Source organism: Grammomys surdaster, unplaced genomic scaffold (assembly GCF_004785775.1).
Source record: "Grammomys surdaster isolate TR1022 unplaced genomic scaffold, NIH_TR_1.0 334, whole genome shotgun sequence".
Taxonomy (NCBI): domain Eukaryota; kingdom Metazoa; phylum Chordata; class Mammalia; order Rodentia; family Muridae; genus Grammomys; species Grammomys surdaster.
The window spans coordinates 3,694,662-3,721,534 of NW_021604753.1; the positions used below are offsets into that span (position 1 = coordinate 3,694,662).

The 26,873-nt window shown below is 49.2% G+C and overlaps 1 protein-coding gene across 6 annotated transcripts in view; it reads right to left on the reverse strand.

The window, feature by feature from the left end:
• Ciita (class II major histocompatibility complex transactivator) overlaps positions 1-26,873 on the reverse strand; it is a 50,064-nt gene that overhangs the window by 17,633 nt on the left and 5,558 nt on the right. For 3 of the 6 annotated variants that reach the window (XM_028778362.1, XM_028778359.1, XM_028778360.1), the window contains exons 2-11: positions 12,321-12,467; positions 12,005-12,100; positions 9,971-10,033; positions 9,733-9,813; positions 7,582-7,626; positions 6,984-7,118; positions 5,353-5,517; positions 4,661-4,729; positions 1,457-3,107; positions 494-652 (exon numbers count right to left, since the gene is read on the reverse strand). In XM_028778362.1, coding sequence (XP_028634195.1) covers positions 494-652; positions 1,457-3,107; positions 4,661-4,729; positions 5,353-5,517; positions 6,984-7,118; positions 7,582-7,626; positions 9,733-9,813; positions 9,971-10,033; positions 12,005-12,100; positions 12,321-12,467 — 2,611 coding nt within the window. Of the gene's footprint in view, positions 1-493; positions 653-1,456; positions 3,108-4,660; positions 4,730-5,352; positions 5,518-6,983; positions 7,119-7,581; positions 7,627-9,732; positions 9,814-9,970; positions 10,034-12,004; positions 12,101-12,320; positions 12,468-14,591; positions 14,768-25,367; positions 25,560-26,873 lie in introns of those variants that run through there. The other 3 variants (XM_028778364.1, XM_028778363.1, XM_028778361.1) reach the window with 3 other exon arrangements.

The window sequence follows — 26,873 nt, forward strand, 5'->3', positions numbered from 1 at the left end:
AGAGACACAGAGACAGAGACAGGGACACAGAGACAGACACAGAGACAGAGACAGACACAGAGACAGAGACACAAAGACAGAGGCAGAGAGGCAGAATATCCCAGGGAAGTATCTGTGTCTGATTCATGGAGAGATGTGAAGAAAGCGTTCAGCAGCACGTAGGTCTTAGACAATGCTGTCCTTGTCCTTGTGTCCTTTCCTCTGCACCTTGGCTCTGTTATGATGCTGGCACTGGGTCTTTGACTGCCTGAGGGGCTAGGAGGGTCCCACCAGTTAGCAGATGCAGACAGTCTCCTTGTTATCCCCATGGCTTCAGTTGTGAAGGGCCTGGTACAGGGTGTCATGCTTAGAATGACCTGGGTGGGACTGCAGTAGAGGACCTGGGTGGCCATGCCAAGTCAGGGCATTGGGCAGCTCAGTAGTCAGGACGTGCATGTTACAGATGTAGCTTGCCTGCACAGACTGACCTACCTCCAACCCCTTGCCTCCTCACCTCTGGGTCCGCACGAGGCTGTCCAGCTCTTCCACATCCTTTGGAGATCTGGCCTTAAATGGCTCAATGGTGAACTTTTTCTCTGCTGTCTGGAGTAGCTGGGGTTCTCCCTGCTGCTGTAGTGACTCCCATAATGCCATTGTATCACTCAAGGAGGCCCTGTGGAAGGAAGGCCTCAGACCCAGGCACAGCAGCAAGGTGAGATCACAAGGGGGTAGGGCTCTACAGAGGGACCTCCCACCTCCTGAGATACTTTTCTTAACTTGATCTCCTTCTTCCATGACCATGTCAGCCCTTACTGGTTCACCTTTCTTGAAAAGGGACACTTTTTACTCTGGATGCCAGGAAGCTCAGTGCTAAATTCTGGGTACAGCTGTGGCAGGCCTTCTAACTTAAGTAAACTGGGTTTGTCAGGAATGTGGGAGGAACTGTTCTGGAGATTACCCTGAAGTGCTCAAGCATCCTGCAAAACGGACTTGGCTGAGCTGAATGAAAGAGCCTAGATCCCTATCCTGAGAGGTGCAGAGAGTCCTCGCAGGACCACAAGCAGCACTGGAATCTGACCAGATTCACATTCTAGGAAGATTGCTCTGCTGCTTGAATTCAAAGAACAGCAAAACAGGAAAGACCAGAGGCAGAGAAGCTAAGAGGGGCTGTGTCTCTGAGCCTGAGAAAATGGTGTCACACTCTGGTGACCGAAGGATGAAACCAATCTAAATTCAGGCTAGGCTGAGATTCTAGATGTGTTGCAGTGCCAGGCACACTGCAGGTATTTAAATATTGGCTAGCAGAATGACACTCCCCCCACAGGCTGCATGGCTAGTGGCAGTGGTTACCTTTCTCTGATCCTCAGTACTGTCATCTTATAATTGGAGGGGACTATTCTGTACCATCTGATGCTATACCCATGGAATAGGGGTCCCCAAAGTTATAGTCCATGTCTGCCCTGTGCCCTGCCCACACCTGAAACTGGTGACACAGCTGAGTCCCACGAGGTTTCCCAGTCCAGAGGGCTCAATGCCAGTCTGACGAAGGTCCAAGGAGAAGTCCCGGCTGGCTGTCTCCAAGGCCCTGCCCAGGACATACACATCTGGGGGGGTGAGCCGTGTGCCCAGGAAGGAGAGGTACCCAGGGAGCTGGTGTGCAACATACTCCCAAATACCAGGTTCCTGTGTTTCATGGGCACAGTGTAGCAGCTCCAGCAACCTGCCAGCCTGAAGCGTCCCCAGCTTCAGGCGCTTCAGGTACCTGGTAAGAACCTTCCGTTTCCTGTCCGCCACTGCAGCCACTGCAGGCTCCACCAGAGCTCCCAGGCAGTGGGCACGAGGCTGGAAAACCAATCCAACCAGAAAGCGGGGTACCCCCTCCAGCCAGTTGTCATAGGGTCTCTTCTTCCTCGGGGTCAAGGCCAGGTACTGAGGCAGCTCCTTGTCTTTGATTTCATTGCACAGTGCCAGCCACACAGCACCCAGAAAACACTGAAGCAGAAAACTGGAGAAGGCCAGTTGGGCCTCTGCAGTCCCCAGGGTTGGCTGCAGCAAGCCTTGAGTCACTGCCCAGGTTTTCACCTCCACTGATGGAAACTGGGTTTCTTGCAAGGTGCTTTGGTGTCTTCGTCCCAGCTCCCAGGCCAGCTTGGCCAACTCAACTAAGGCTCCAGGAGGACTGTTCCGAGCTGCAGGGCCTAGCAGGCCAACATAGAGTCCTGTAAGTGTACAAGGTAGCTGGGCCTCTGTGCCCTGTTCTAGCAGGGCCTTGGAGAGCTGGCACACAGCACTGCACAGAACAGGGCTGTGACTATGGGTGAGGAGAAAAGGCTGGACCTCCAGGAGGCCCAGAGCCTTGTCTTGATTCCCTGCCATCCCTGAGTCCTCAAAGTAGTGCCTCACGTAAGTCTGGGCCTGTTTAGTAGAGAAACTGGGCACCTCAAAGATGGCATCTGCCTTGCTCAGGCTCTGAGCCAGGCGGCCCCGGGGCCGGGCTGTGAGGAGCAGGGTGCAGCCTCGTAGAAGCTTCCGCTGGAAGATCCCAGCCAGCAGTCCCCGGAGGGAGCAGGGTTCTGGGGACAGAGGTCCACAGGATCCATGCAAGAGGCCATCTTGGGCTTCTAGCTCCTCAAAAGCATCTAGAATGAGCAGAACACGGTCCGGATGCCTCACAATGTAATCATAGACCTCGTCATCCATGGCCAGTGGCTGCAGGCTTGGGGGACAGAGCAGATCCCGCAGGTGGTAGGTGTTCCCAGGACAATCCAAGCAATGACAGGGGACATAGAAGACAAAATCATATTGTGGCAACTGGCCACGTGCCCAAGTGTGACTCACTGTCCTGGCCCAGTGGCTCTTGCCCTGGCCAGCCTTGCCCAGCACAGCGACCACCTGTGTCTCTCGTGGTCGCTTGCAGTCACCGACAACCTGAAGTACCTCGGCCAGACCACCATGGGCTATCTGGCGCTCTGTCCAGTCTGGAGTGGCCAGCTCCCTTTCCTGACTCTTGTTGCTGCCTCTTTCCAACCTGGCTCGCACCAACTCCATGGGCACCAGAGGACCACTTGAGCTCTCGGACGATGCCTGGTACTTGTCCTGTAGGGAGTGCTGAAACTGCTCCACAGACTCTACAAAAGCCAGAGTGACTCAGAGTGTTAGCAGAGTGAGGGGATGGGGAAGGTGAGACCAGAGCTGCCCTGCTCACCAGGTTTTCCATCTACAGCTCACAGCTGCTCACTGCCAACTCAGTCATTCATGCACACCCTCCTGCTCTCCCAGAGGACAGGGGGATGTCTACTGTGGATAAAACCCAGGGCATGTTATCTGCCACCGAACTGCTTCCCAGCCCCTCTATGACCTGCCGTAACCCTTCAGTTACTCACTAGGCTGGGCCACTCATCCCTATGGGGTTTGGGAGGGGAGTTGGTTATTTGTGGATTCAGCATGTTAAGTGAGATGAACCAGGCTTAGGAAGGCATATATCACATGTTTCCTTTCATATGTGGAGCCTGGAAAACACACACACACACACACACACACACACACACTAAACAATCAAGCAATCAAATGTGATTTGAAGCCTTTAAAAAAAATACAGTGGGGCTAGTGAGGTTGCAACTGTTGACAGAGTGCTTGCCTACTGTGTATGTCGCCCTGGGTTTCATAACCAGAAACCCAAGTGGTACTCTGGTGCCCATGGTCCTCTGGTGGTCCATGGTGCAGGCCTGTAATCCCAGGACTTGGGAGGTAGAGGCAGGAAGATTGAAGTTCAAAGATATCCTCAGCTACATAGCAAGTTGGAAAGAAAGAAAGAAAACAGAAGAAAGGAATAAATAAATGAAGGAAGGAGGTAGGAAGGAAGGAGAGAGGGAGGGAAGGAAGGAGGGAAGGAAGGAAGGGGGGAAGGAAGGAAGGAAGGAGGGAAGGAGGGAAGGAAGGAGGGAAGGAGAGATGAAGGTAGTGGGCACTGTGTTGCACACCTGTAATCTTAGTACTCCAGAGGCTGAGACAGTAAAGTAAGGGATGTGAGTGTGAGGCCAGCCTGAGTTACAGAGTCAGTTCAAGGGTGTGAGTCAAATAGTGAAAGTCCATCTCAAAACAAACAAACAAACAAACAGTGTCAACAGCAACAACAAAAAAACAAAAAACAACCAGCCAACAAAAAACTCAAAAGGTTGAGACTCGGGAGCCCATATGTTTGAGTTCAAAGTTTGACTCCTCCATTTGTGTGGCCGCTCCTCATTCCTGTATGGCCTGCTCTGCCTCAGGCTAGTTCATCTGTGAAGCAGAAGTGACCCCGGGACAGTACGAAGCCTAGGGCTGCACTCTGTGGGAGCACCCAGGCCTAGCTATTCTCCAATAGCTGACGTCCTCCATTGTTCTGTTCCTCACTTAACTTCCTCCACTCACACACTGGCTTTCCCTTTCCACTGTCTCCCTCACAAATGCAAGGTCAGTTCCCACGGTGCCTCCCAGGGGAAGGGACTTATGGCCTGTGTACCGCTGCTCCAATGGCAGAACAGATGTTAATCAATGGGGAAATCAATGGGATGATCCATGAATGGGTTAAATAGCAAATGAATGAGCAAGTGAGCCCACAACAAGGCACTGCATGAATGAACGGCGTGCCTTTTGAACTCTCATGTCAGGTCTCCAGGACAGGGGGCCTACTGTCACTCACCTGGCCAATTTGGAAACTTGATAGGAGACTCAGGACCTTCTTGGCATGAGGAGGGGGATGTAGTGTCCTCTGAGGATGGAGAAGTGTCAAGTTAGAGTCTGGGGAGTACCCACAAACTCCTCCAAGTGGTAGGGCATGCAGAGGGCAGAACCACAAGCCTGAGCTCCAAGACCAGGGTAAAGAAAGCTGCCCAAGATTATCTGATATCTCCAGTTTAGCTAGCTGTACTTTAAAACAAAATTTAAACCAATGTTTAAAGATATGGTAAGCCAGACATTGTAATATGTATAATCCCAGCTCTCGGGGGGTTAGATAGGAGAAATTCTGCAAGTTTATAGTCAACCTAATAGGCATATATCGAATCACAGGTCAGTTAGGGCTATATAGCAAGACCTCACTCCAAACAAAGAAAAGCAACATTCAAAAACATGCTATGTAAGTAAAGCCTAGGCTTTCAGTTTCAGAAGAGTCTGTTTTCATACCCTAAGGATCAACAGGAGGATGTGGCTTGTGGTTCTGCTTGGATGGACATACCCTCAGTCACACTATCGGCTCCAGTCCTCACACAGCCACCCTCAAGGTCAGTCATCCATGGGCGTGGCTTGCCCATGTCCTCAGGCAGCTCTGACTGTCTGAGAAATCTCCTTCCCCAGGGCCTGTTTCCAATGCCTCTGTCAGGGCCCCAGGCTCACCTGTTTCATTTACTCGACAGGTCAGCGCAGGTTCGGGCATGCTGGGCAGGTCAGCTGCGGATGGTGCGAAGGGGCTGGCAGAGCCAGGCCTATCTGGGGCCTCGGGGAGACTGGGGACAGTGGGGCTGCTTGAAGAGAGTACTTGGTTGACCTGGGGCATCTCACCTACACCAAAGATAAGAAGATATAACCATTAGGAACACATCCAGAAGTGCTCTGGGGTTTCATCTGTTAGGACCTCTCTGTCTGTGGAGAGCTGGAAGGTTGCAGGTTCAGAACCAAATTGTCTTGGGGAATCTTTAGCACCCACCCTGCAAACATTAATTGCCCACCTCTGTGTTTAAGACTGGCATCCTTAAGACTTCAGGTAAAAATCCTTTTTGGAATGTACCAGATGCTATTTCCACCAACCCAAAGGCGAAGAATGCTGTTAGATAGCATGGATGCCAGTGGAGGCACCCATCTTTATATAATGCTGAGGTTTCAATGTATTTGCAAGATACCTTGACTTACAACTTCCTTTGTCCTGTTACTATAAAACGGTCATTGAGCTGTCTCCATGTTGGAATATGGCATTTGAGGCACTCTGACTCTGTGTTCCTAGCTGTGGTCACTTATATCTGGCTTTGGAATAAATGATCTTTTATTGCTCTCGAGGTGAGTGCTTGCTGAGTTTGGGGAGAGAGGGAACCTCCCATTGAAGGCATCCAGGCTGAAACTGGGGAGGGAAGTCTGAGTTGCATCCTATCCCCATGTGAAGTGGACACAGGGTGCTCAAAGAAGCTGCTCCCTGGCACCCCCACTGTATGGGCAGTGCTCATTTCCCTACATGTTAGAAGTTGCCCCCTTGCTTCTGGGAAACCCTTGTCTAAGGAGGCCATGGACTTGAGTGGAAATGTCCCCACCTCATCCCTTAAATCCCAGCCAAGTCTTCCCAGTGCTTATTGGCAGCGTCTCTATGGTGGATCAACATTTAACTGATCAGAAAGCAAGGCAATTAGAGAGAGCTGTGCACAGATGCACAGTAAACTTCATCCCAGCACACTGGAGGAGACAGTTAAGTCTCCAGTCTCTTATTGTTTGGCTGAGTAATGAGTATTACAAATGTCAGAGTTTAAAAATAAAAATGAGGGGTTTGTTAGTTTTTTGTTTTGTTTTGTTTTTAAGGGCTGGAGAGATGGCACAGTGACTAAAAACATGCACTTTCCCAGTGATTCTGATTTGGATCTCAGCATCCATGTCAGGCTGCTCATAACGGCCTGTAACTCCCACTCCAGAGAGATCTGTCACCCCTGGCTTCTTCAAGCATTGCCGTCATGCATTCTGATGTGTGCGTGCACAAATACAATTAAAATAAACTAAAATATTTTTAATGCCTAAAAACTGAGGGGAAAGGAAATAATAACACAGACAAGGCTACAAGACCGGTCACATAGGCAGACCACCTTAGAGACACTCCCGTACTTTTTATTTTTGGGGGGAGAAACGAAGATAGAGAAAGGTTTGGGGAGAGAGGCTTTCTGACTAGGTGCTATGTCACGGTTGCCAGTGTCTGCAATGGGAGAGAACAAGGGCAGGGGTGAGGGAGGAAGGCGTGGCAGTCAGTTTCAATGCTGGGCTCCCACACTCACCGTGGTAGATTAAGAAACTGGAGAGCCCTGCACCAGGCCCTGAGATTTGCCAGAGTCCCTGGGGCAGAGTGGTGAAGATCTGAATGTGCCCAGTGGAGAGATCCAAATAGTTCAGTGAGGTCCTACAGGGGGGCACTGCAGGAGACAGAGGCAGTGAGGGGAACTGTGCACAGCACCCATCTTTGTACTATTGTTAGTAATGTGGAGTGAGAGACCAACTCCCTCTGAAAGGGCATTCATTTCTCCAGGAGCAGCAGCTGAACCTGTCCTGCCTATAGCAGTGTCCCTAGCTCACCAGCCAGTGTGGCTGACAGAGACATAAGGGGTGACAAGTGGGCAGGGGTGGCAGTGGAATTTCCTCAGTGGGGATGTTCCATTCTCTCCTCTTCTCTCACCCCACTTCCTGCCTCCCTCCTTCCCTCCTTTCCTCCTTCTCCCATGATGCTAGAATTCGACCAGGGTCTCCTTCATAGTAGTCACACTCTGCCTCTGAACTACTCCAACCCTGAGCCCTGGTGTTCAATGCTGGCTTGTGCTGCATTTGAGGGGTGCCTGTGCACCCCTAAATGGGACCCTTAGAACCACCTGCCCATCTCACCTAGCTTCCTGTGCTTTGAGTCCATAGCATGCTCTTCTGGGAAGCCTGCAAAGAGAACCCTGTGATCAGTGGCCCTGGGTTGGGATGTCCCCAGCCATGGAGATTTCTTGGGTCCCAGCAGGCTATGTGACCTTGCTTGAGGAATTGAGAAACTGTGTCCACTTCTTCCCTACACCTCAAGGTGCTGGCAAGTTCAGGGGCTTGAGCCCAAGTCTTAGCTATAAGGCATCTTGGCAGGTAGGCGAGAGTAGGGAAGAGGCAGAGTCACAGGCCAGGGGAAACTAGAGCTACAAAACTACTGCAGCCAACTGCTCTGGGCTCTGCCCAGGTTGCCCCCATAGCTTCCCAGAGAGCTGTAATACTTCCTCTGCAGCTTGGGTCAGATGTGAAAGAGCCAGGATGCATGGAGCAAAGGGAATCATAGGCTGTAATTTACTGGCAAGGCACCCAAAGGAGATGGGTAGATGGACCAAGGAATCTACCAATGGGTGGAGCAGCTGAAGCCAAATAGATCCCAATATCAACCGTGGAATCCAAGTGAGGGGTATTCTCACAGAGGGACTCTTGCCTTAGCTCAGTGTAGAGGGAGGAAGGGAAGAAGGAGAGAGGAGAAGACGGAGGGGGGATCTGCAGACAGACCCTTGTGTTGTCCAGCAGCAATCTAGAAATGCCCTCCCAGACATGGCAGAGGGCAAAGAGTGAAATAGTGTGTGCATATGCATGTGTGCATTTGTATGTATGTGCATATGTTTGTGTGTATACACTTATGTACACGTGTCTATGCACTGTGTGTATTTGTAAGTGTGGCAGCGGGCAAAGAGTGAAATAGTGTGTGCATATGCATGTGTGCATTTGTATATATGTGCATATGTTTGTGTGTATATGCTTATGTGCACGTGTCTATGCACTGTGTGTATGTATAAGTATGTGTTAATATGTATGTTGATGTGTGTATGCTCATGTGTGTGGGTGTGAGTGTGCATGTGGGGGTGGAACAAGTGAATGGAGTATAACAACAAGGCTCAAAGAGAGTGATGGACACAAACTGCCTTCAGGGAGAGATGCTAAGGCCAGAAAGGGGAGTGGATGCAAACTCAGCCATTGTCTATTCTTAGGACTTTAGATGTTTATAGCACAAGCCAGATTCTTATGCCCACCAGTAAATAAACATACAGGGCCTGGGGATGCAGTTTAATGTAGAATTTTTTCCTGGCATGCAAAAGGCCTGGACACACACACACACACACACACACACACACAGGAGAGATAGCTCAGTGCTTAAGAGCACCATCTGCTCTCTCACAAGACCTGAGTTCAATTCCCGGGATCCATATGATGGCTCACAACAATCTGTAACTCTTGTCTCTGGGGATCTCATGTTCTCTTTCAGCCTCTGCAGGCACCAAACACTCATGTGATACACAGACACACATGTAGGCAAAATGTCCATAGACATAAAATAAATACATTAAAAAAAGAGAAATAAGCATAAATACAACAGTGACTTTATGTGGATGTGTGGTCAGGGAGGGCTTCCTGGATGAAGTGAGCTAATGGCTTTGAAGGACCTAACTATGGTAAGGGAGAGAAAAACGCACTTCAGGAACAGTGGGGTAGGCTGCCAAAGTAGTGTCCCACTGTGATGAGCCAGAAGAGGAGGATGAACAGGCCATACAGGCCTCTCAGAATGTGTCTTATGACAACTAGAGGGTCAGCGAGGCAGGGATGTCCTAATCTGCACGGGAAAGCACCAATGGCCACCAGATGAGGACAGACTAAGGAGGCAGGAGACAGGGCAGGAGGCTCAGAGGGGTGTAGGTACCTAGTGAAGGTAACACAGCCTGCAAACAGCAGATTCAGGATTCCAGCCCAGTCCTGCCTGAGGCCTTACCCATTGCTTAAAGAGATATTCCTCAGAGACCCAGAGGGAAGCAGGGCTCAGTCATTGAGGAACAGGAATCAAAGCATCCCACATAGACCCTCCGGGGCTCTAGAGCGGTGCACTTCCTCCTAAGGAGCTGTGGCATGGGGCTGTGTGGGGAGGCAGATGGCGCTAAATGGAGACAACTGGGACACAGCAGGCTGCAGACAGAAGGAAGGAAGGACCCGATCTGAGGAAGGACAGGCTGGGTCAAGGAGGGGCTCACTCACGTCTCTTCTGAGGCTTCTGTCCTGCTTCCACGGAGACCTCTGTGTTCTCACCAAAGCCTTCCTCTGCTCCAATGTGCTCTACTTTGGAGAAACACCAGAGATGTGATGTGGATCACACAATCACAGAATCCCTGGTAAAGCCACTACTGTCCTTCCTGTGAGAAGGTGTGGCTGTCAGCCATTTCATTAGGTCAGGAAGGAATTAAGGATGAGCCTAGATCAACTTCCCCCGACTTACTGAAGAGGTCCTTGCTCAGGCCCTCCAGCTGGGTATCCTGGAACACGTACTGATCCAGTTCCGCTGCCAGTTGAGGAAGCATACAGTCAGTCAAAGGGTTCCCAAGGAGGCGGTGGTGGTACATGCCTCAGAGGCAGGAAGATTTCTTAGTTCGAGGCCAGCCTGGTCTACAGAGTTCCAGGACAGCCAGGGTTATGTAGAGAGATCCTATCTTAAAACCAAAAACCAAAACCAACCAAACAAAGGGCTCTCTGAATTCTTGCTGTGTGTCTAGCCTCAGGCCAAGAACCTTCTGGGCCGGTGCACAGTAGGGTCTCTATAAAGGTTACTGAGTGTACTTTGAATGAATGAACAAACACTGCTTTTCATGTGCTTTCTGTTTTAGTAGATGAGCAAAGTGTGTGCCCATGAAGACATCTGCCATCATACAGTGCAAAGCAGAACAGTAATGCTGGCACTGGGGTTGAATTCAAATTCTGTCTTTATTCTCCACTAGCTCCCTTTGCTAGATGGCCTTGGGCTGGTCACTTAATGTTTCTGGTTCCTGTTTCCTCATTTGAATGAAGAGAACAAATAGTGGGTACTATCCAGAGGTGGGCAGGAGTCAGGAAGGCTAGAAGTATGTTTAAAGCACTCCATACCTGTAGGCACCCATACATAATGGTAAATTAAATGAAGCAGGAAGACATTTGCATGGCCTGGAACTCACTATGTATCAGTGTGTTTTGTGTGTGTGTGTGTGTGTGTGTGTGTACTCATGTGGATATGAGTGTGTGAGTGTGTGTGTGTGTGTATGTGTCTGTGTATGTGTATTCATGTGTGTGTGGGTGTGTGTAGTGATGTGTGTGTGTGAGTATGAGTGTGTGTGTGTAATTGTGTGTATATTCATGTTTGTGAGTATGTGTGTACTCATGTGTATGAGTGTGCATGTCTGTGTGAATGTGTGTGAGTGTGTGTGTACTCATATGTGTGAGTGTGTATATGTGACTGAGTGTGTATACTCATGTGTGTGTGAGAGTGTATGTGTGTGAGTGTGTACACTTCTATGCACCAGTGCCATGAAATGTGTGTAGAGATCATAGGGACAACTGGCAGGAGTCTATTTTTCCACTACCTGATTCCTGGGGCCTAAATTCAGTTCCTCAGGCTTGATGGCAACTGCTATTACTGCATGGAGCTACCCTGCTGGCCCTGCATCTCTTTTTAAGGCTAGACATGCCTTGTCAAATTGCTCAATTTCGGGCACGTCTTTTTTGTGTTTAAGTCAGGGCTTGCAAATGCAGACGCCTTGGCGTGGGATTTCAGATCTGCCATTTAACTCAGCCTTGAGGCCACTTCATCGCTCTCCACCTCAGTTTCCTCCTCTGTGAACAGAGGATTCTCACATCACAGACTTCATCAGCTGCCCCCAAGGTGTCAGTGTGGTCCTACAGGTGTAACCACTAATGTGTTGCAAGCGTCAGCGGCTGCAATGGCAGCTCATTGGCTTAGGTGCTGGGGAAGGGGATGTGGTGTGGGCTTTGTGGAAAAGAAGAGCAGAACGAACTGGAAGTGTACATCTGGAGTGGTGCGTGCCTGTGATCCCACACTTGGAAGGCCGAGGCTAGAGCACTGCCATGAGACTGGCCTGGGATACATAGTTCCAGGACAGCCTGGGCTACAAAAGACCTTGTATCAAAAACAAAACAAAGCAAACCTAACAAGCAAAAAGCATAAAGAAACGGAAAAAAAGTAAGGGAAGTACCATAAAGGGACATGGTTGGCTTGGTAGCCATTAGAGAAGGGGCCAGCATCCCTTTAGTCTTTCCCTTCCTTCTCCTCCTCCTCTTCTTCCTCCTCTTCTTTCTCCTCCTCCTCCTCCTCCTCCTCCTCCTCCTCCTCCTCCTCCTCCTCCTCTTCTTCCTTTTCCTCCATGTCCCCTCCTTTCCAGCCCAAGTTGCTGACCCTAGCTGTGATTTTGGTGGGAAGGATTTAGTGAAATTAATGAAAGAGAATTCTTCTTGGTCCTTTCTCTGGCCTCTGCTGCCTCCTTACCGATGTTGGCATAGGCCTCCCGGGTCTCTTCATCCATTTCCATGTCCTGTAACAGCTTGCTGAACTGGTCGCAGTTGATGGTGTCCATGTCTGGCTCTGCAAGGGGGAAAGCCCATAGGGTGAAGCTTGGGTTTCTGAGAGGAGGGGTAGTGAGGAAGGAGGGTGACAGCCTCAGCAGAAGGTCAGCACAATTAGCAAGGGCCCAGGAGGTGTCCATGGTTCTGACGGGCAGCCAGTGCTTTTCTCCAGCTTGCTAACTGTGATGCCAGCAGAAGAACTGAGAAGGTCAAGAGAGGTTCCAGGGAACAAGGCCCACCTGAGCTGAGTTCGATCTCCTCCTCCCCAGCCAGGTCCATCTGGTCATAGAGGTGGTAGAGGTGTAAGGGGTCGGCATCACTGTTAAGGAGCTCCAAGTAGCTGCCCTCTGGAGGCCCCAGTTCCATGGTGGCACACAGACTATGGCCTGGGAGGAGAGATACACTCAGATATGTCATTGGATGGTAGGAAATGACAGAGAATGAACTTCCACTGCTGCTGAGGGCTGGGGGTGGGAGGAACCTGAGGATATAAACAGCAGGGCTCCGGACACTAGAGGAGCGTTTGAGTCCCATCTGTGAGGCCTTAGGCAAGTGACTTATCCTCTCTAAGCATCCGTTTTCTGGAGCATGGGGAGGGAGTGTTCCTGTGGAACCTTGAAAGGCCAAGGGTGGCTCTGTGCCATGTGACAGTCACATGGAAGCCTCCAGTCAAAGAAAGCTCCCCATGCTGGGGAGACATCAGAGAAGGGTCTCTTCGCTCCCAGACTGGATCTTCTCACCAGAATGTGCACCCACTTCCACTCATGCCCTGGTCTCCTCAGCTCTCAGCTTGGGATTTCCCAATGCCTCCACGGCCATGCTTCCTATGTTTCCACTTGCTTTGGAACTGATTCATAAGTCTCTCAAATAGACCTTCCTTCTCCTCTGCCAGCGGTTCTGAAATGGATGGGAAGCAGAGATGACCATGCTCACCCCCAATATGAAGAAGTGTCCTCTTTAGCTGCCCGAGCCCATGGGGCTCAAGCCATATGGGGATGAGCAAAGACCCTGTCCACTGAACTTCCCTACCCTGTAGCCATATCTTTGAGGGAGTTTCTAGATTTCGTTGATCGAGGTGGGAAGACCCATCCTGAATATGAGCTGAGCATCACGATTCTTCTCTGTCTCTGCTTCCTGAGAGCATATGCAGTGTGATGTCTGCCTCCCATCTCTGTCACCAGGCCTTCCTCACACAATGGCCTGCATTTTCAAACTGTGAGCCAAAATCAGTGCTTCCTTAAGTTACTTCTGTCAAGTTCTTCCTCACAGCAGTGAGATAAATAACTAACATGGTGCCACACCCCAAGCCTGCGGCACACACCAGGCTCTCCCTACACACAGCCCGACTTCCTAGAATTGTTTGCCAAGCTTCACATGTGTCACCCTCCAGCTTCCCTTAGCTAATTATGTTCCTGTCTCAGATGAAGAACCAGATTAGGGTAATGAAGGCAGGGCCACATCCTCTGCTGCCATTTGAGAAATGAAGTCGCAGGTGACAAGACAGTTTCCTCTTCCGAGTCTGTGCACATTGAGGTGGGGTGCCTTTTTGGTGACTGGGTGAAGGCCTTCTGCAAACTACCCTTCCCCAGAGGCTTCCACACCCATTTGAGAAGACATCTCCGACACTTTCCACCGTTAGTCCTTTGGGGAGATTTCTGTCCCCACTACACACTTCAGTAGAGGGTTTGGGTTTTGTGGGGTTCCTTTTGTTTCGATTGGGTTAATGGTCATGCTGTGAGCTGAAGTGCTCAACAAATTTAAAGATCCCAAGATGTCTGAAAAAGGTCAGCATAAAAGTCAAAGTCTTGGCAGGCAGCTCCATGGTGCCGGTAGCTGCTGCTGTGTTTCAGCATGTGAAGAAAAATGATATCTATGTGTATGTGTTTGTGTCTGTGCATGTGAGCGAAGTTCCCACACGTGTCAGAAGAGGGTGTGGTAGCTCCTGCGGCTGGAGTTACAGGCAGTTGTGAGCAGCTTGATGTAGCTGGCAGGAACGGAACTCTGATCCTCTGGAAGGGCAGCAAGCACCACTAACACCAGAGACACCTCTCCAGCCCAGTATAGTTTGTTTTAAATGAACACCCTGTAAGTTGTCAAAGCCAGAGGTGGGGGTGTTATTCTTTCTAGGCTCTGTCCCAGTTACTTGGCAACAGCCAGGCATGCCTGTCTTACTATAAAAGAGACTGTTCACCCCCTCCTCACTCTCTTACTCTCCTACTCTCTGTCCTTTCTCTCTCTGAACCCTTTCTCCCTCTTTCCCCTTTCCCCCATCCCCCTTCGCTCTATGTGTTCCTAGCCAGCCTCTACTCCCACTCTTCTCTCTCTCTCTCTCTCTCTCTCTCTCTCTCTCTCTCTCTCTCTCTTTCTTCTCCTTTCCCATGCCCCAAATAAACTCTATTTCCATACTATACCTGTCATGTGGCTGGTACCTCAGGGGAAAGGGATGCCTCAGTATGGGCCTGCAGAGGCACCCTCTCCCACCTCATCATACCTGGTTCTATCAAACATACCCTTGGCTCTTTCTTTTCTATAAAATACAACAGCAGGGAGGGAGGTTCTGGTCCAATAGCTCATGGAAGGAGATGAAGACTTAGGCCTGGGCAGGAGGAGGCGAGTGCCATAGACAAAGAAGGAAGTAACTCTCTGGCTTTGTGTGTCCTCAGAGTGAGCAGCTCAGGAACATGCACAGAGGAGGCTAGCAGAAACTGCTAGTCTCAGTGAAGACTTTCACTTCCTTCAGGGGCTTCAGGTGATCACAAGGGACAGAAGGGAACTGGGGGATGTATGTAATATTGAGGGACCGGGCTAGAGTGTTGCTCAATGGTCGTGATCTTGCCTAGCATGTGAAAGATCTTTGGTTTCATCCCCAGTGTGCACTCATACACACACACACACACACACACACACACACCATGGAAAGCATTGCTGAGGGACTTTGGAATCTGGAAGACAATGGGAGGTCTGGGCACTTCCTTTAAAGGAGGAAGAGTGGAAGACCTGTGTATGAGAAGCTCCACATCAGGAACATCTGGAGATACGATTCTTGTTTGACCCCAGGTTGCCGCTATGAATGGCAGGTTGAAGTATGGCTTCAAAACTGGGGCTTGAATCAGATCCATGATATTAGTGGTTTTGTTTCCCAAGCTAGTAAGTGCATTTGAGTGCAAGTGCACACAACGTTTGTGCACATGGCCATCATAATGTTTCTATACAACAGCTCCAGTTCCCAACTGTCTGCTCCTGGCCAATACTTCTCACAGTTATGGCTTCTTCAGCTCCTGGTTTCCACCTCTTGCCTTGAAGGCTGTCTCAAGTCCTTCTGGCTTGGCCTGCATCAAGACATAGCTCAGGATACAGGGTCACTGGGATGGGGCAGTGAGAGTGAGATGCTTGAAGTTGTGAGGGGACTACCTGAGGACACAGGGTTGGCACTGGGAACACCAGGATTGCAGCTGTGTGGTGCTGGGCTCCCACTGCAGCTCATTGGGGGAAGGTGGTTAAGGGATCTGAGATGAAATCACCCTATGGTTGTCCTCAGCCTATTCCCAAGCTTGTTCTCTGTGTCATAGTACCCTCAACCATCTTGGCGTTTCTGTCCCAGCTCCCTAGCTCTCCTGGGTTCAAAGCAGCTAGCCAGTTTATGGGAAGACACAGTAATTAGAAAAACTGGAACTAGATTTGGCTTTGGTCCCTGGCAGCAAGCCACAGGGCTTTTCCATGGTGGAGGTGGGGCAGAAGAACCCAGGGTAGCCCAGACATGGGGGCAGCTAAGTTCACAACAGTCCAGTATCACAGGATTAATACAAGAGTCACTTTGCTCTGGCAGAGTGTGTGACTCTGGGAAAGTCCCTTCCTGTCTCCCTTTCCTAGGTCTGTCATCTGTTAAATAAGAGAGCTGTAGTAGAACAGTGGCTTTCAGGTGACATTTTACAAGAATTCCAGATCCTTTAACAAGTGAGAAAAGGTTGTCAGCTGAAAGGGCATGGAGGAGCCCGGAACCTCTTTCTCCCTCAGAGGGGCTTCACACAGCACTCTAAACACACAGTTGTAGCTGGGTATGATCATACAGGTCTGCAATCCCAGCTGCTAAAGAACCTGGGGCAGGAGGATCATGATTTTGAGGGCAACCTAGGCTTTGTAGTGAGACCCTGTCTCAAACACATAAAGCAACAGCAGCAAAACTGAGATCCAAGCCTGATGGAAGAATCCTGTGATAGGTTTTGAGTGGCAGCAGGAAGATTGAGGTTCAAGGCCAGTCTGGGCTTGTACAACAAAGTAAAAACAGGGTTGGGGTGTATAGAGGAGTGGCTCAACCTGGAAGAGGCCCTGAGTTCTGTCCCTAGGTCTGCAAGACAAAGACAAACAGAACTATTCCACACAACTTTTCTGCACGAAAGACATCAACCCAGCTTGTACAGTTCTAACTTCACATCATTCAGGAAAAGCAAGAGGGGTCTGATGGTTGCCAGAGGCTGGCAGAGACAGGAATGAACCGGTGTAGAGCTGCAGTTTACAGGGCAGTGAATCCACCCGGAAGACACTGCTGTTATAAGCAGGACACATCATTACAACCTGTCCAAACACATGGGATGCATCCTACCAAGACAGAGCCTAAACTTTAGACTTTGAATGTCAAGTGATGATGAGGTGTTACTGCAGACTGAAAGGCAGCAGCTGAGGAGACTATGTCATGGACATAGTAAATAAGAAAAACATCTCTGCAGCTTCTGTTAAATATTGCTGCAACTATTAAAAACATTTTTTTAAAAAGCAAGCAAACAAACTAACTAAAGAAGACTAAGGCTAGTAAGATGGCTGAGTCAGTAACATGCCTTGTAAGAGCTCAGGCCTGAGTTTGGATTCCGAAGGACACATAAAAAACAAGGACGTGTGTGTCTTATTCATAGTACTTGGGCAGGGGTTCAGGCAGATTGCCAGAACTCATTGGTCAGTCGGTATAGCTAATTAATGACCTCCAGGTTCAGTGAGAGACCTTGCTAAAATAATAAGATATACACAATGCTACTCTCGAATCTGCATGCACATACAGACACCATAACACACACACACACACACACATACACACACACACACGGGGGGGGGGAGAGAGAGAGAGAGAGAGAGAGAGAGAGAGAGAGAGAGAGAGAAAATCATCATCAACATCACCATCAACAACAACAACAAACCTGAGCATGGTGTTACCCTGGGGAGACAGAGATAGACAGACGGTCTCTGGAGCATACTAGCCAGCTACCTAGCCTTATCAGTGAGACCAAGATTCCAGCAAGATACACTATCTCAAAAATGAAGGTAGATAGCTCCTGAGGAGTGACACTCAAGGTTGATCTCTGCCACACATACAAGCACACATATTTTAAAAGAAAAGAAAAGCAAATAAGAAAAAAGAAGGGAGGGAAGAAAGAAGGAAAGAAGAAAGAAGAATGAAAAGAGAAATAAGAAAGAAAAAGGAAGAGGGAAGAAAAGAGAGGAGAGACAGAATAAACAAATATACATATATATTTATGATAGATGATAGATAGATAGATGATAGATTGATAGATGACAGACAGACAGACAGACAGACAGACAGACAGACAGACAGTAAATGAACACACAAACACCAACAACCATCTCACACAACAGCTCAAGTGCTGCCCGGTGTGCTCTGACTCGGTGCAGTCAGCCTGTGCTGATGCTGGAGTACCATTCAGATCCACCCTATAGGACAGCGTGTGGGTTGACCAGCACCCTGTAGTTCCCAATAGTTCTCCCTTGGAATAACCAAAGCCACACCACGTCTCCAGATGATGTCTTTCAGAATTCATGTGCTGGTCTCCTAACCTTAGCTTGCTGGCACTCAGAGGTGGAGAAAGTAAGGTTAGAATAGGTCACTAGGATGAGATATTCAAGATGGGTTAGCAGCCTTCCGAAAGAGGAACTGCCCTGAGCAGTGCACTGACTCTATCTTGCCACATGACACTCTCTGTCACGCTTAGATACGCCAGGAAGGCCCCTGACAGGTGTCCAATCCCACTCTTGATCTTCCCAGCATTAAGGTTAACTTAGCTGCACCCAACTGTGACACCAGTGGTGGCTGACCCAAGCAGAGGCCCACACAGGGCTCAAAGGTCTTCTTGTCTCCTCACTTTAACGTGAGACATTGCTGAGAGTCAGTTCTAGGCTCCCTAGGGGATTGGCTATGATCTGCATCGTGAGTTCACTGCAGCTAAGCTCTCCCTCCAACCAGGGCAGACAGCCTTGATATGGACATTTCCCAGCTCAGTGCTGGGTTCCATGACGGCCTCACCTCTGATAATTTTTTGAAATTTGTTTTCTGAATATACCTGCAAATCATATGGAATCCCACAAAAGACACCATTGTGGTTGCTATAGCTAAGCCTCCTCCACCTGTGCTCTGAGCCCTGAATGGAAACACCCACTGAGCCACAACTTGGAAGATCTTGGTCCACAAATGGGACAAACGCAGCCTTCACGGGTACTGGTACATGGCAGGTATCTGGGATCAAGGACAGGAGGAAGAGGAGCAACGAGAGGAGCAGAGTCACCAGCACCTTTCTATAACCTTCCTAGCTCCAGGCAGCCCAACACGTCCCAACATTCCTGAGGCCGAGGTCAGCGGCTTGGAAAGAAAATGGAGCGTATTTTTCTTAGAAAGGAACCCACGCCAGATGTTGAGCAGAGAGAGGGAGGGTCCTATGGCTGCAATTTTGCAAAACAGGGTCCAAAGCTCCAGTCTTAAGCCTGATGTGAATTACGAGTGGCCCTGCTTTCGGGGAGTTTGTGGTGGAGATCCGAGGATGTCCCAGTGAAGGGCTCTAACAAGCCTGAGAGTGGCTAGCACGGCATCAGCAGGTCTTGCCCTCCCTGATTCCCTCTTTCTTGTTGAACCATTAGATTACACTCCTAAAGAAAGCCACCAAAGTCCATTCCCTTATTTGGCCATTTACTCCCTTATGCCTAACCCATTCCTGAGGCTAGCAATCAAAGTGCATTATTTGGCTACACGGACTAATATATCCAATCAAGATTTAGCTAACACAGACTTCCTCTTTTTCTCCTTAAAAACTACTTATGCAGAGACACCTGCTGTTGTCTTTGCCCAATCTAGAGGCAGCCCCCACCCCCTGCCATTGCTTGTCTCTTCCAGGATACATAAGTCTCCTTTGTACTGAGAATTTGGCATATAGTGGGTTCTGGGCCAACTCGGTGGTCTCAGCCTTGGCCTTCCACAAATATCCAAGGGCAGGGGTCACGCATGCAACATACCTAGCACAGGCTCTGCAGGCGAGCCCAGGATCTTCACTTTTTGTGAGTTTTGCTATTTGACTGTTCGTTTTTGTTTTAAAAGACAGGGTCAGGCTATGTTCTATGCCAGTCTGGTCTAGAATTCACAGCCATCCTTCTGCCTCAGCCTACCAAGTGACAGATTACAGATGTGCCCTGACATACCTGGCACCTGGTGGGATGCTTTCTGGTGGTTGGGGTCCTCTTTGAGCTTTGATGCCTGACAAGTCTGAAAGCATCATCCTGAGAGTTTGGCACCGATTTCCTGTCATTTAATATGCGTCTCTCCCTCTCAGGATGTAATTACTGTTAGCATTTCTTCTAAGCTCTGTCTCACAGTTACCTGGCAATAGCCAGGTACGCCTGACTCACTATAAAAGGGGCTGCTTGCCCCCTCCTTAGTCTCTTACGCTCTTCCCTCTATGCCCCTTCTCTCCCCCCCATCCCCCACTCTCTCTCCACGTGTTCATGGTTGGCCTCTACTCATTTATTCTCTCTCTCTGTTTCTGCCTTTCTCTGTCTCTACTTCCTCAACTCCCTTCTCCATACCCTAAATAAACTCTATTCTGTACTGTATTGTACTGTACTCTACTAAACTCTATTCTATACTATACCAGTCTATGGCTGGTACCTCAGGGGGAAGGGATGCTTCAACATGGACCCTGTAGAGGGACCGCCTCCACTTCACCATGCCATGCCTCTACCAAACATATCCCTGGCTTCCTTTTATCTTTTATAAAACACAACAATTACGAAATCCCAACCCCTTCCCCTTGTGGCGGGGGCAGGGAATCTAGAGTCCTGTGTATACCAGACAAGAGTTGTATCACTGAGCTGAGCACCAGGCCTTGGTTTTTGTATATGGCTTCCTTGGGAGTTACTTTTTGTTTTGCTTCTGAGATAGGGTTTTCCTGTGCATCCCAGGCTGGCCTGGGACTTGATCTCCTTGCTTCAGCCTCTCAAGTGTTGGTTACCAGCGCGCACTGACTCTACCTGGCAGCAATCCACATTTAAAATCCAGCATCCCCCACTATGTTCCTCACCTCATGCTTGCTCCCCACTGATGCTGAAGAGCAAGTGAGGCTGGGGTTGAAGAGGTAGCCCAGTGGTTAGGGGCACTTGTTCCTCGTGCAGAGGGCTCGAGTTTGGATCCCAGCACCCATGTCAGGTCACTCACAGCTCTCTGAAACTCCAGCTCCAGAGCATCAAATGCCTCTGGCCTCTGCAGTCACCTACAGTCACATGCTCATGCCCACATGCACACACACCTATGCATAATTAAAACTAATTAAAAATTTTAAAGGGAGGTTTTACTTCCAGGGTCACGAGTCTATCCCCTTGACCAGCAGCCTCCAGTGCGACTCTGATTCTGCAGTGTTTTTCACATTCTGTCCTGGTTTCCATTCTTCCCCTCAGCTGGAAACCTCAAGGGCAGATCGGACACTTCTCCTATTCCTCTGGGCTCCTTTTTGAAAGTTTCTCATCAGACTTCCTGGATTTCTCCCCGGCTTCATCTTTCTTTCCTCTAGCTCTATCACCTGACCTGCCTGGACTGTTGTTTTGACAAGACCTTAGTGTCTTCTGTATACTAATATTTTGAAGAAACAGAAATGTGGGGTTTATTGTTTGGGCTATTATTATTGTTTTAGTAGTAATAGCAGTAGTGGCAGCAGTAGTAGTATTTTGAGATATGGTCTCACTATTTAATCTTGGTTGTCTTGGAACTCACTAAATAGACCAGGCTGGCCTTGAACTCTCAGAGACACACCTGCCACTGCTACCCAAGACCTGGATTAAAAGCGTGAGCCACTACACCAGACTGTTGGGCATGGTCTTTATTTGTTTATGTAAGGGTCTCAGTGAGCCTTCTGTGTGCTGGAGTTACTCATGTGTGTGGCTCAAATACACTTCTTTTACAAAAAGATCCTTGGGCGGTAGAGATGACTCAGCCAGTAAAGGGGATCTCCAGGACCTACACCCTGGAAGGAGAGAATTGACTCCCACAGGATATCCTATGACCCGCACAGGCATGCCGTGGTTTTAGCCTCCCTACCCTACACAACCAAACAAATTAGCAAATGTGAAACTAAATAAAAGAAAGAAATCTAGCTGGGTATGATGGCTCACATTTGTGACCCCAGTACTCTAGAAATAGCCTCTCTCTCTCTCTCTCTCTCTCTCTCTCTCTCTCTCTCTCTCTCTCTCCTCCTCTTTTTCTTCCTCCTCCTCCTCCTCCTCTTCTTCTTCCTCCTCCTCCTTCTTTGAAATAGCTTTTCAAAATCAAAAGCAAGTAGCCAAACAGATTCTTTGAAATCAATATGTAAAGGTAGCAACATTACAAATAGACCATAGGCTACTGGGCATGGTGGTGTACACTTGTAATGTCCGAACTTTGGTGAGGCAGAGGCAGGAGATTGCCAGCTTGGGTTTCAGAGAACCTGATACCCCAAGGTCTCAAAATTATAACTCAAACAACTGCCAACACAACAAAAAACAAAACAAGAAATCATTCACAGGCTGACACAAGCGGAGTCCCACCAACACTGTCTGGGCACACACCACATGACCTCCCTGTTAGAATATTCTCTGCCATTGTGTTCAGACTGGGAGTGCAGCAGGGATGAACCCTGAGCTGTGCTAACAGCGGAAGCCAGACACAAGAGGCAGGACACTGAATAACCACAATTACAAAGCACTTAGAGCAGTCAGAACCAGGGAACTAGATGGTAGAGTGCAAGTCACCAAGAACCAGGAGAGGGGGAGTTACTGCTTTAGTGTCCAGAGTTACCATCTTAGAGGGTAGAAAGTTCTAGAAAGAGAGACAGCAATGGTTCCAGAACACTATGAACATGCTCAATAGTAAATGTATGCTGCATATTTTTACCATGATTTTATGAAAACACTATTGCCTTGAATGGCCAGGAAAGAAAGATGCTGCCTGCCAGCAAAGCAGAATAAAACCTCTGTCCCCTCAGACTGTCTTTGATGTATTACCAAGAACAGCCTGCTCGGAACCCACCAGCATTCATGGAAATTCACATCAGCTACTCAGTCAGTAGACAGGGTTTTCATGAGATCTGGGTTCAAGTCCTGACTAAGCTCAACAGCTTGCTATATGGTCTTTGGCAAAACAAAATGAAATATAAACATATTAATCAGTAAGTGTTACAATATATGCCATTATAGGTTATGTGTATATAAAATTATTATGTATTACTTGATTATATGTAAAAAGTAGATTAACATATGTGAGTACATTAACATGTCTTTAAAAACTATAACAAAGATCACTTCTCTGGACTCAGTTTCCACAGATCACATAGATAGTAAAGAGGTGGCCACACATTAGTGCCTCTCCTTGAAACTAATGAGAATCGCTGAGGAGAGGTGGTTTAACCCAAGTTCCCAGGCTCTGCAATCAGGGAACATGCGGAGGACAGAAGCTGGGGCTTGGTGCCCAGGGCCTGCAACTGGAGAACAGGGCCTGGACCTGGACGGAGCCAAGGACCTTGAGTGGGTCTGAGGACCCTGTGGCCCTGGGACCTGTCATCAACGGCCTCCCAGAAGATTTCCAAAGCTTGGGCTACTGGAACCTCCTGTTCAGTCATCTCTGGATGCTCCTCCTCACCCACCTTCGAGCCTCTGGGAAAGCAGATTTTGTAGTCGGAAGGGGACGCTCTTTGGCTACTCCAGGCTACAGAGGAGGAAAATCCCAATTTCGTAATCTGCCTGAGAAGTTGTATTTATTTTATTTGGAAACACAGAGGTAAGACTTTGCTCGGAAGTGAGGCACTCCAAACATTGATAGGAAGAAAGCCACATTGTGGGGTATAGGTGTGTGAGGCCTGGAGTGTCCAAGAAGCCGTAGGGCATTATAGGAGGAGGTTCATGGTTAGGGTACCATTCAAAGTTAGGCACAGTGGCTACAGTTCTCACTGCCTGGGTCCCCAGGAGAGCTCTACCCACCGCTGTCAGCACTCAGCAACTCTCCTTAAGGGATGTGACAAAATAAGGTGGATGCCTCCACCTCTCCCCCTAGATGGTCAAATAAGTGCACCCTATGCTGTCTCTGTGCCAAGTCCTCACAAGAAGGACCCTGTACCCAGACTCCAGAGTCAAAAGTGGTCTGTCCCAACATGCGAATGAAGGGCATCCAGTGAAGGGCAGCACCTGGTCCAAGGTCCCTGCGCTCTCCGTAGATGTTGGGGACTGATAGAGTGCACGCCCGCCAGCCTCCCAATCCCCCAGTTTGAGTCCCGTTTGAGTCCCAGAACAGCAGACAGACACTCTTGGGCAGCTGTCCTGCCATCTGCCTTCACCATTAGCTCTGCGCATAGCCTCGGGGTTCTGACTCCTAGCTCCCAGTTCCCAGCTCCCTGCTCCCCGGTCCTGCATACAGTCCGTCCAGGATCCAAGAAGTCTCTCTAGGACACCTTTTCCGGCCCGCTGTCTGACTGCTGGCAAATAGTTGCCAGCCTCAGAGCCTCGGATTCCCAGCCTAACTTTAGCGGCTGCAAAGGGGATCTTGGAGAGACCTACCGCGGCTGTGCCCCGCGCTCCTGGGTGCTGCCGGTAATCTACCTGACGCCAACTCCGTGGCTCCTAGGAGCTTGGGGCGGGCAGTCTTCTGGCAGCTACCTCACAAATAGGGAGTATCTATGGCGCTTTTTACCTTTCACTTTCTATCTACACCTTCAGCTTTGGGCTAAAGGCAGAGCTAAGCAGGAACACCTCCTCCCCTGAAAAGTGATATCCACCTCGTGCTTTCTCAGAAGCATCCACATGCAGCCCAAGTTTGCTGGGACTGAATGTTCCCAGAGGACCCTTCTCTCCAGGCATATCTCACTTAGACCAGTCCCTGCTCAGGAGGAGAGGACTGCAGATTTAAGCCATTAGAGCTGAATTCCAAGGTAGGTGTTTGGTTTGCAAGCCACCTCATCTACACCCCTGGTGGCCCACTATGTCGCCCTTTCTCAGCCCAACCACAAAGACAGGCAAGCTGCTCCTTGAGGTGTTTAGACCTGAGATCTGCTCGTAAAGCTCTTAGATCCACTCTTCCCCAGTGCATGCATCCTTAGAGAGGTCACTTCCCTTTCTCAAGCCCAGATTTCCTCATCTGCAGCTGAGGGACTGAGTCGAGTTTGCCTCTGACCTCTCTCTCTCCCACCCAGAACATCCAGCTGCATAGCCATGGAGCTGAGCTGGGACACTCATGATTTAGGTAGCATATTTCAGGATAGTCTGAGAAAAGGGACCTCACCCCTTTTTAACCAACATTACACTAGGGACCTCTGGTACTTCACGGTACCAGATGCTGTTGAACCCTTGATTCTCGCCATTACCCTGCTACACAGACATTCCCCTGAGCCCACTGTGTGGTGGCTGAGGAAAACTGAAACTAAGAGGCTGTCGGTGGTTCAAAGGCGCAACACAGATGCAGCCAAGAGTGTAGTTAGGTGGTAAGGCCACCGCGCTGTCTTCTAAGCAGTTGCCACACTAAACACCACCTGTACCCACTCTCAAAACCCACTTGGAAACTAGAGAGAATAGAACTTGCCAGAGACTCTTTGCTTACTACATCTACCACAGGCTTGATCACAGTTTGGGAGTGCCAAGCATCCCAGGGACTGGATGGAGGTCTCCTATAGAGGTACACCTCAGTTTACCCAAAGACAGATGTAGGCTTGAGATGTAACTCAAGGGTAGAGAGCTTGTCAAACATGCACAAGGTTCTAGGTTCAATCTCCTTAGGGAAGAGGAGAAGGAAGAGGAAGAGGAGGAGATGATAGTCTAAATAACCCCAAAACCTTGGTAGTGCTGATGACTACCCCCAAACCTTGGTGGTGCTGAGAGCTGCCAGCAGAGGACCCCAGAAGTCTGAGTGCAGATTAAATCTCTGTTAGGGATGCTGGAACCACCCAAGACCTCAGTGTGCCTATGAAAGCTCCAGTCTTAACCATTGTATCTGGCCCACTCTTTACCTTGCAACTCCGGCAGGTAAGACCCAGACGGGCCAGGAACTAGGCACCTCATGGTGTAGAGAGCAGAGTGATGCAGCAATGTCTGTGGTCCAGCTGCCCCTCCTGGTGTGTCAGACGTCTCTAAGGGAGTCCTCAGATGCCCAGGTAGGAAGCAGGCAGCCGCATCCCTCCCTAATCAGTTAGGAGCCCAGAGCCTACCAAGCTCAGCCAGCATGCAAAGAAAGCAAGCAAGGGACCAACTGAAAATTCCCCACAGCGATGTAGCCCACACAGCTCACATCCTGTATTTGGATACCCTCTAGTTTGCCCATGCTCCCTTGCTACCACAGCTTCTTATGTTAATTTCAGTTCCTTCTTGTGGGCCAAACTGGGTAACCACAGAATGCTGCACCTTGGCTAAGACACTGAAATGATAATTGCAATGAACACACAACCTTCTGCAGCACAGGGCCTGCTTCAGACTCCAATGCATGCCCCGAAGATAACAAAGAGCTGTCAGGGACATGGTAAGCTCCTGCTTCTGCTCACAGCAAACTGCTTTGGATTTCTCTGGACATACCATCATCTTTTATTCCAACATGATGAACTAAAACCCAAGTTTCACCCCTAGTGTTGACTCTAATTCAATAACCTGAGAGCTAGCTGGTTCAGGGTTGTGGTGATAAGTAACATTGACACTGGAAGGGGGAGAGTGAGTACCTCTCTACTCTGCCCATCCTTCAGGTGACATCAACGAGAAAGCTTTAGCCTGGAACCAATCTGCTTCGAACGCCTCTCTAACACACAGGAAGCAGTATCTGGCTTGGATCGAATAACACAGCTCTATTATCTCTTTAAAAACCACGTGCTGGGCCTGGGGCTGTAGCTTCGTGGGTAGAGTCCTTGCCTAAGCTGACAAGACCCCGGGTTTAATCCCCAGCCCCACACAAATGGTATGTGGTCATGCATACCTGTAATCCCAGAGTGTGGGACCTCGAGTCAATAGAACCCAGACTTTAAGGTCACCATCGATGCTGTAAAGAATTGGAGACCAGCCTGACTACCTAAAACCCTATCTGAAAACAAACCAACAATGCCGCTATTTGGGCACGTTCCCCTCCTTGTGGTGGAAAATAAAACTTACTTTGAAAGTGAGTTACACATGGGAGTGGTTTGGGAAAACATACCAAGTAAAAGCTAGTGTGGGTGGTATACAGAAAAAGTGAGGGCTGCGAGGTTGGTGGCAAAGGGGATGGATTCTGGGGCCAGCCTGGGAGACAAAGGGTAGCTTGGCTGCTCCTGGCAGGTACAATACCGTAGACCCATCAACCCATCTGAGTCTTCGTTTCCCCTTGTGTAAAATATGTGTAGTAACTGTCTTTGAATGGTGTCAGGTTTAAAGTCATCATCTCTACTTAGAAAAGTCCCAAGAAGGAAGTAGGCGGACAAAGGAGACGTGTTAGGAGTCAATTTTAAACAATTTGATGAGAAAACACAGTTAATAGTAGAAACCACACTATGCCCCAG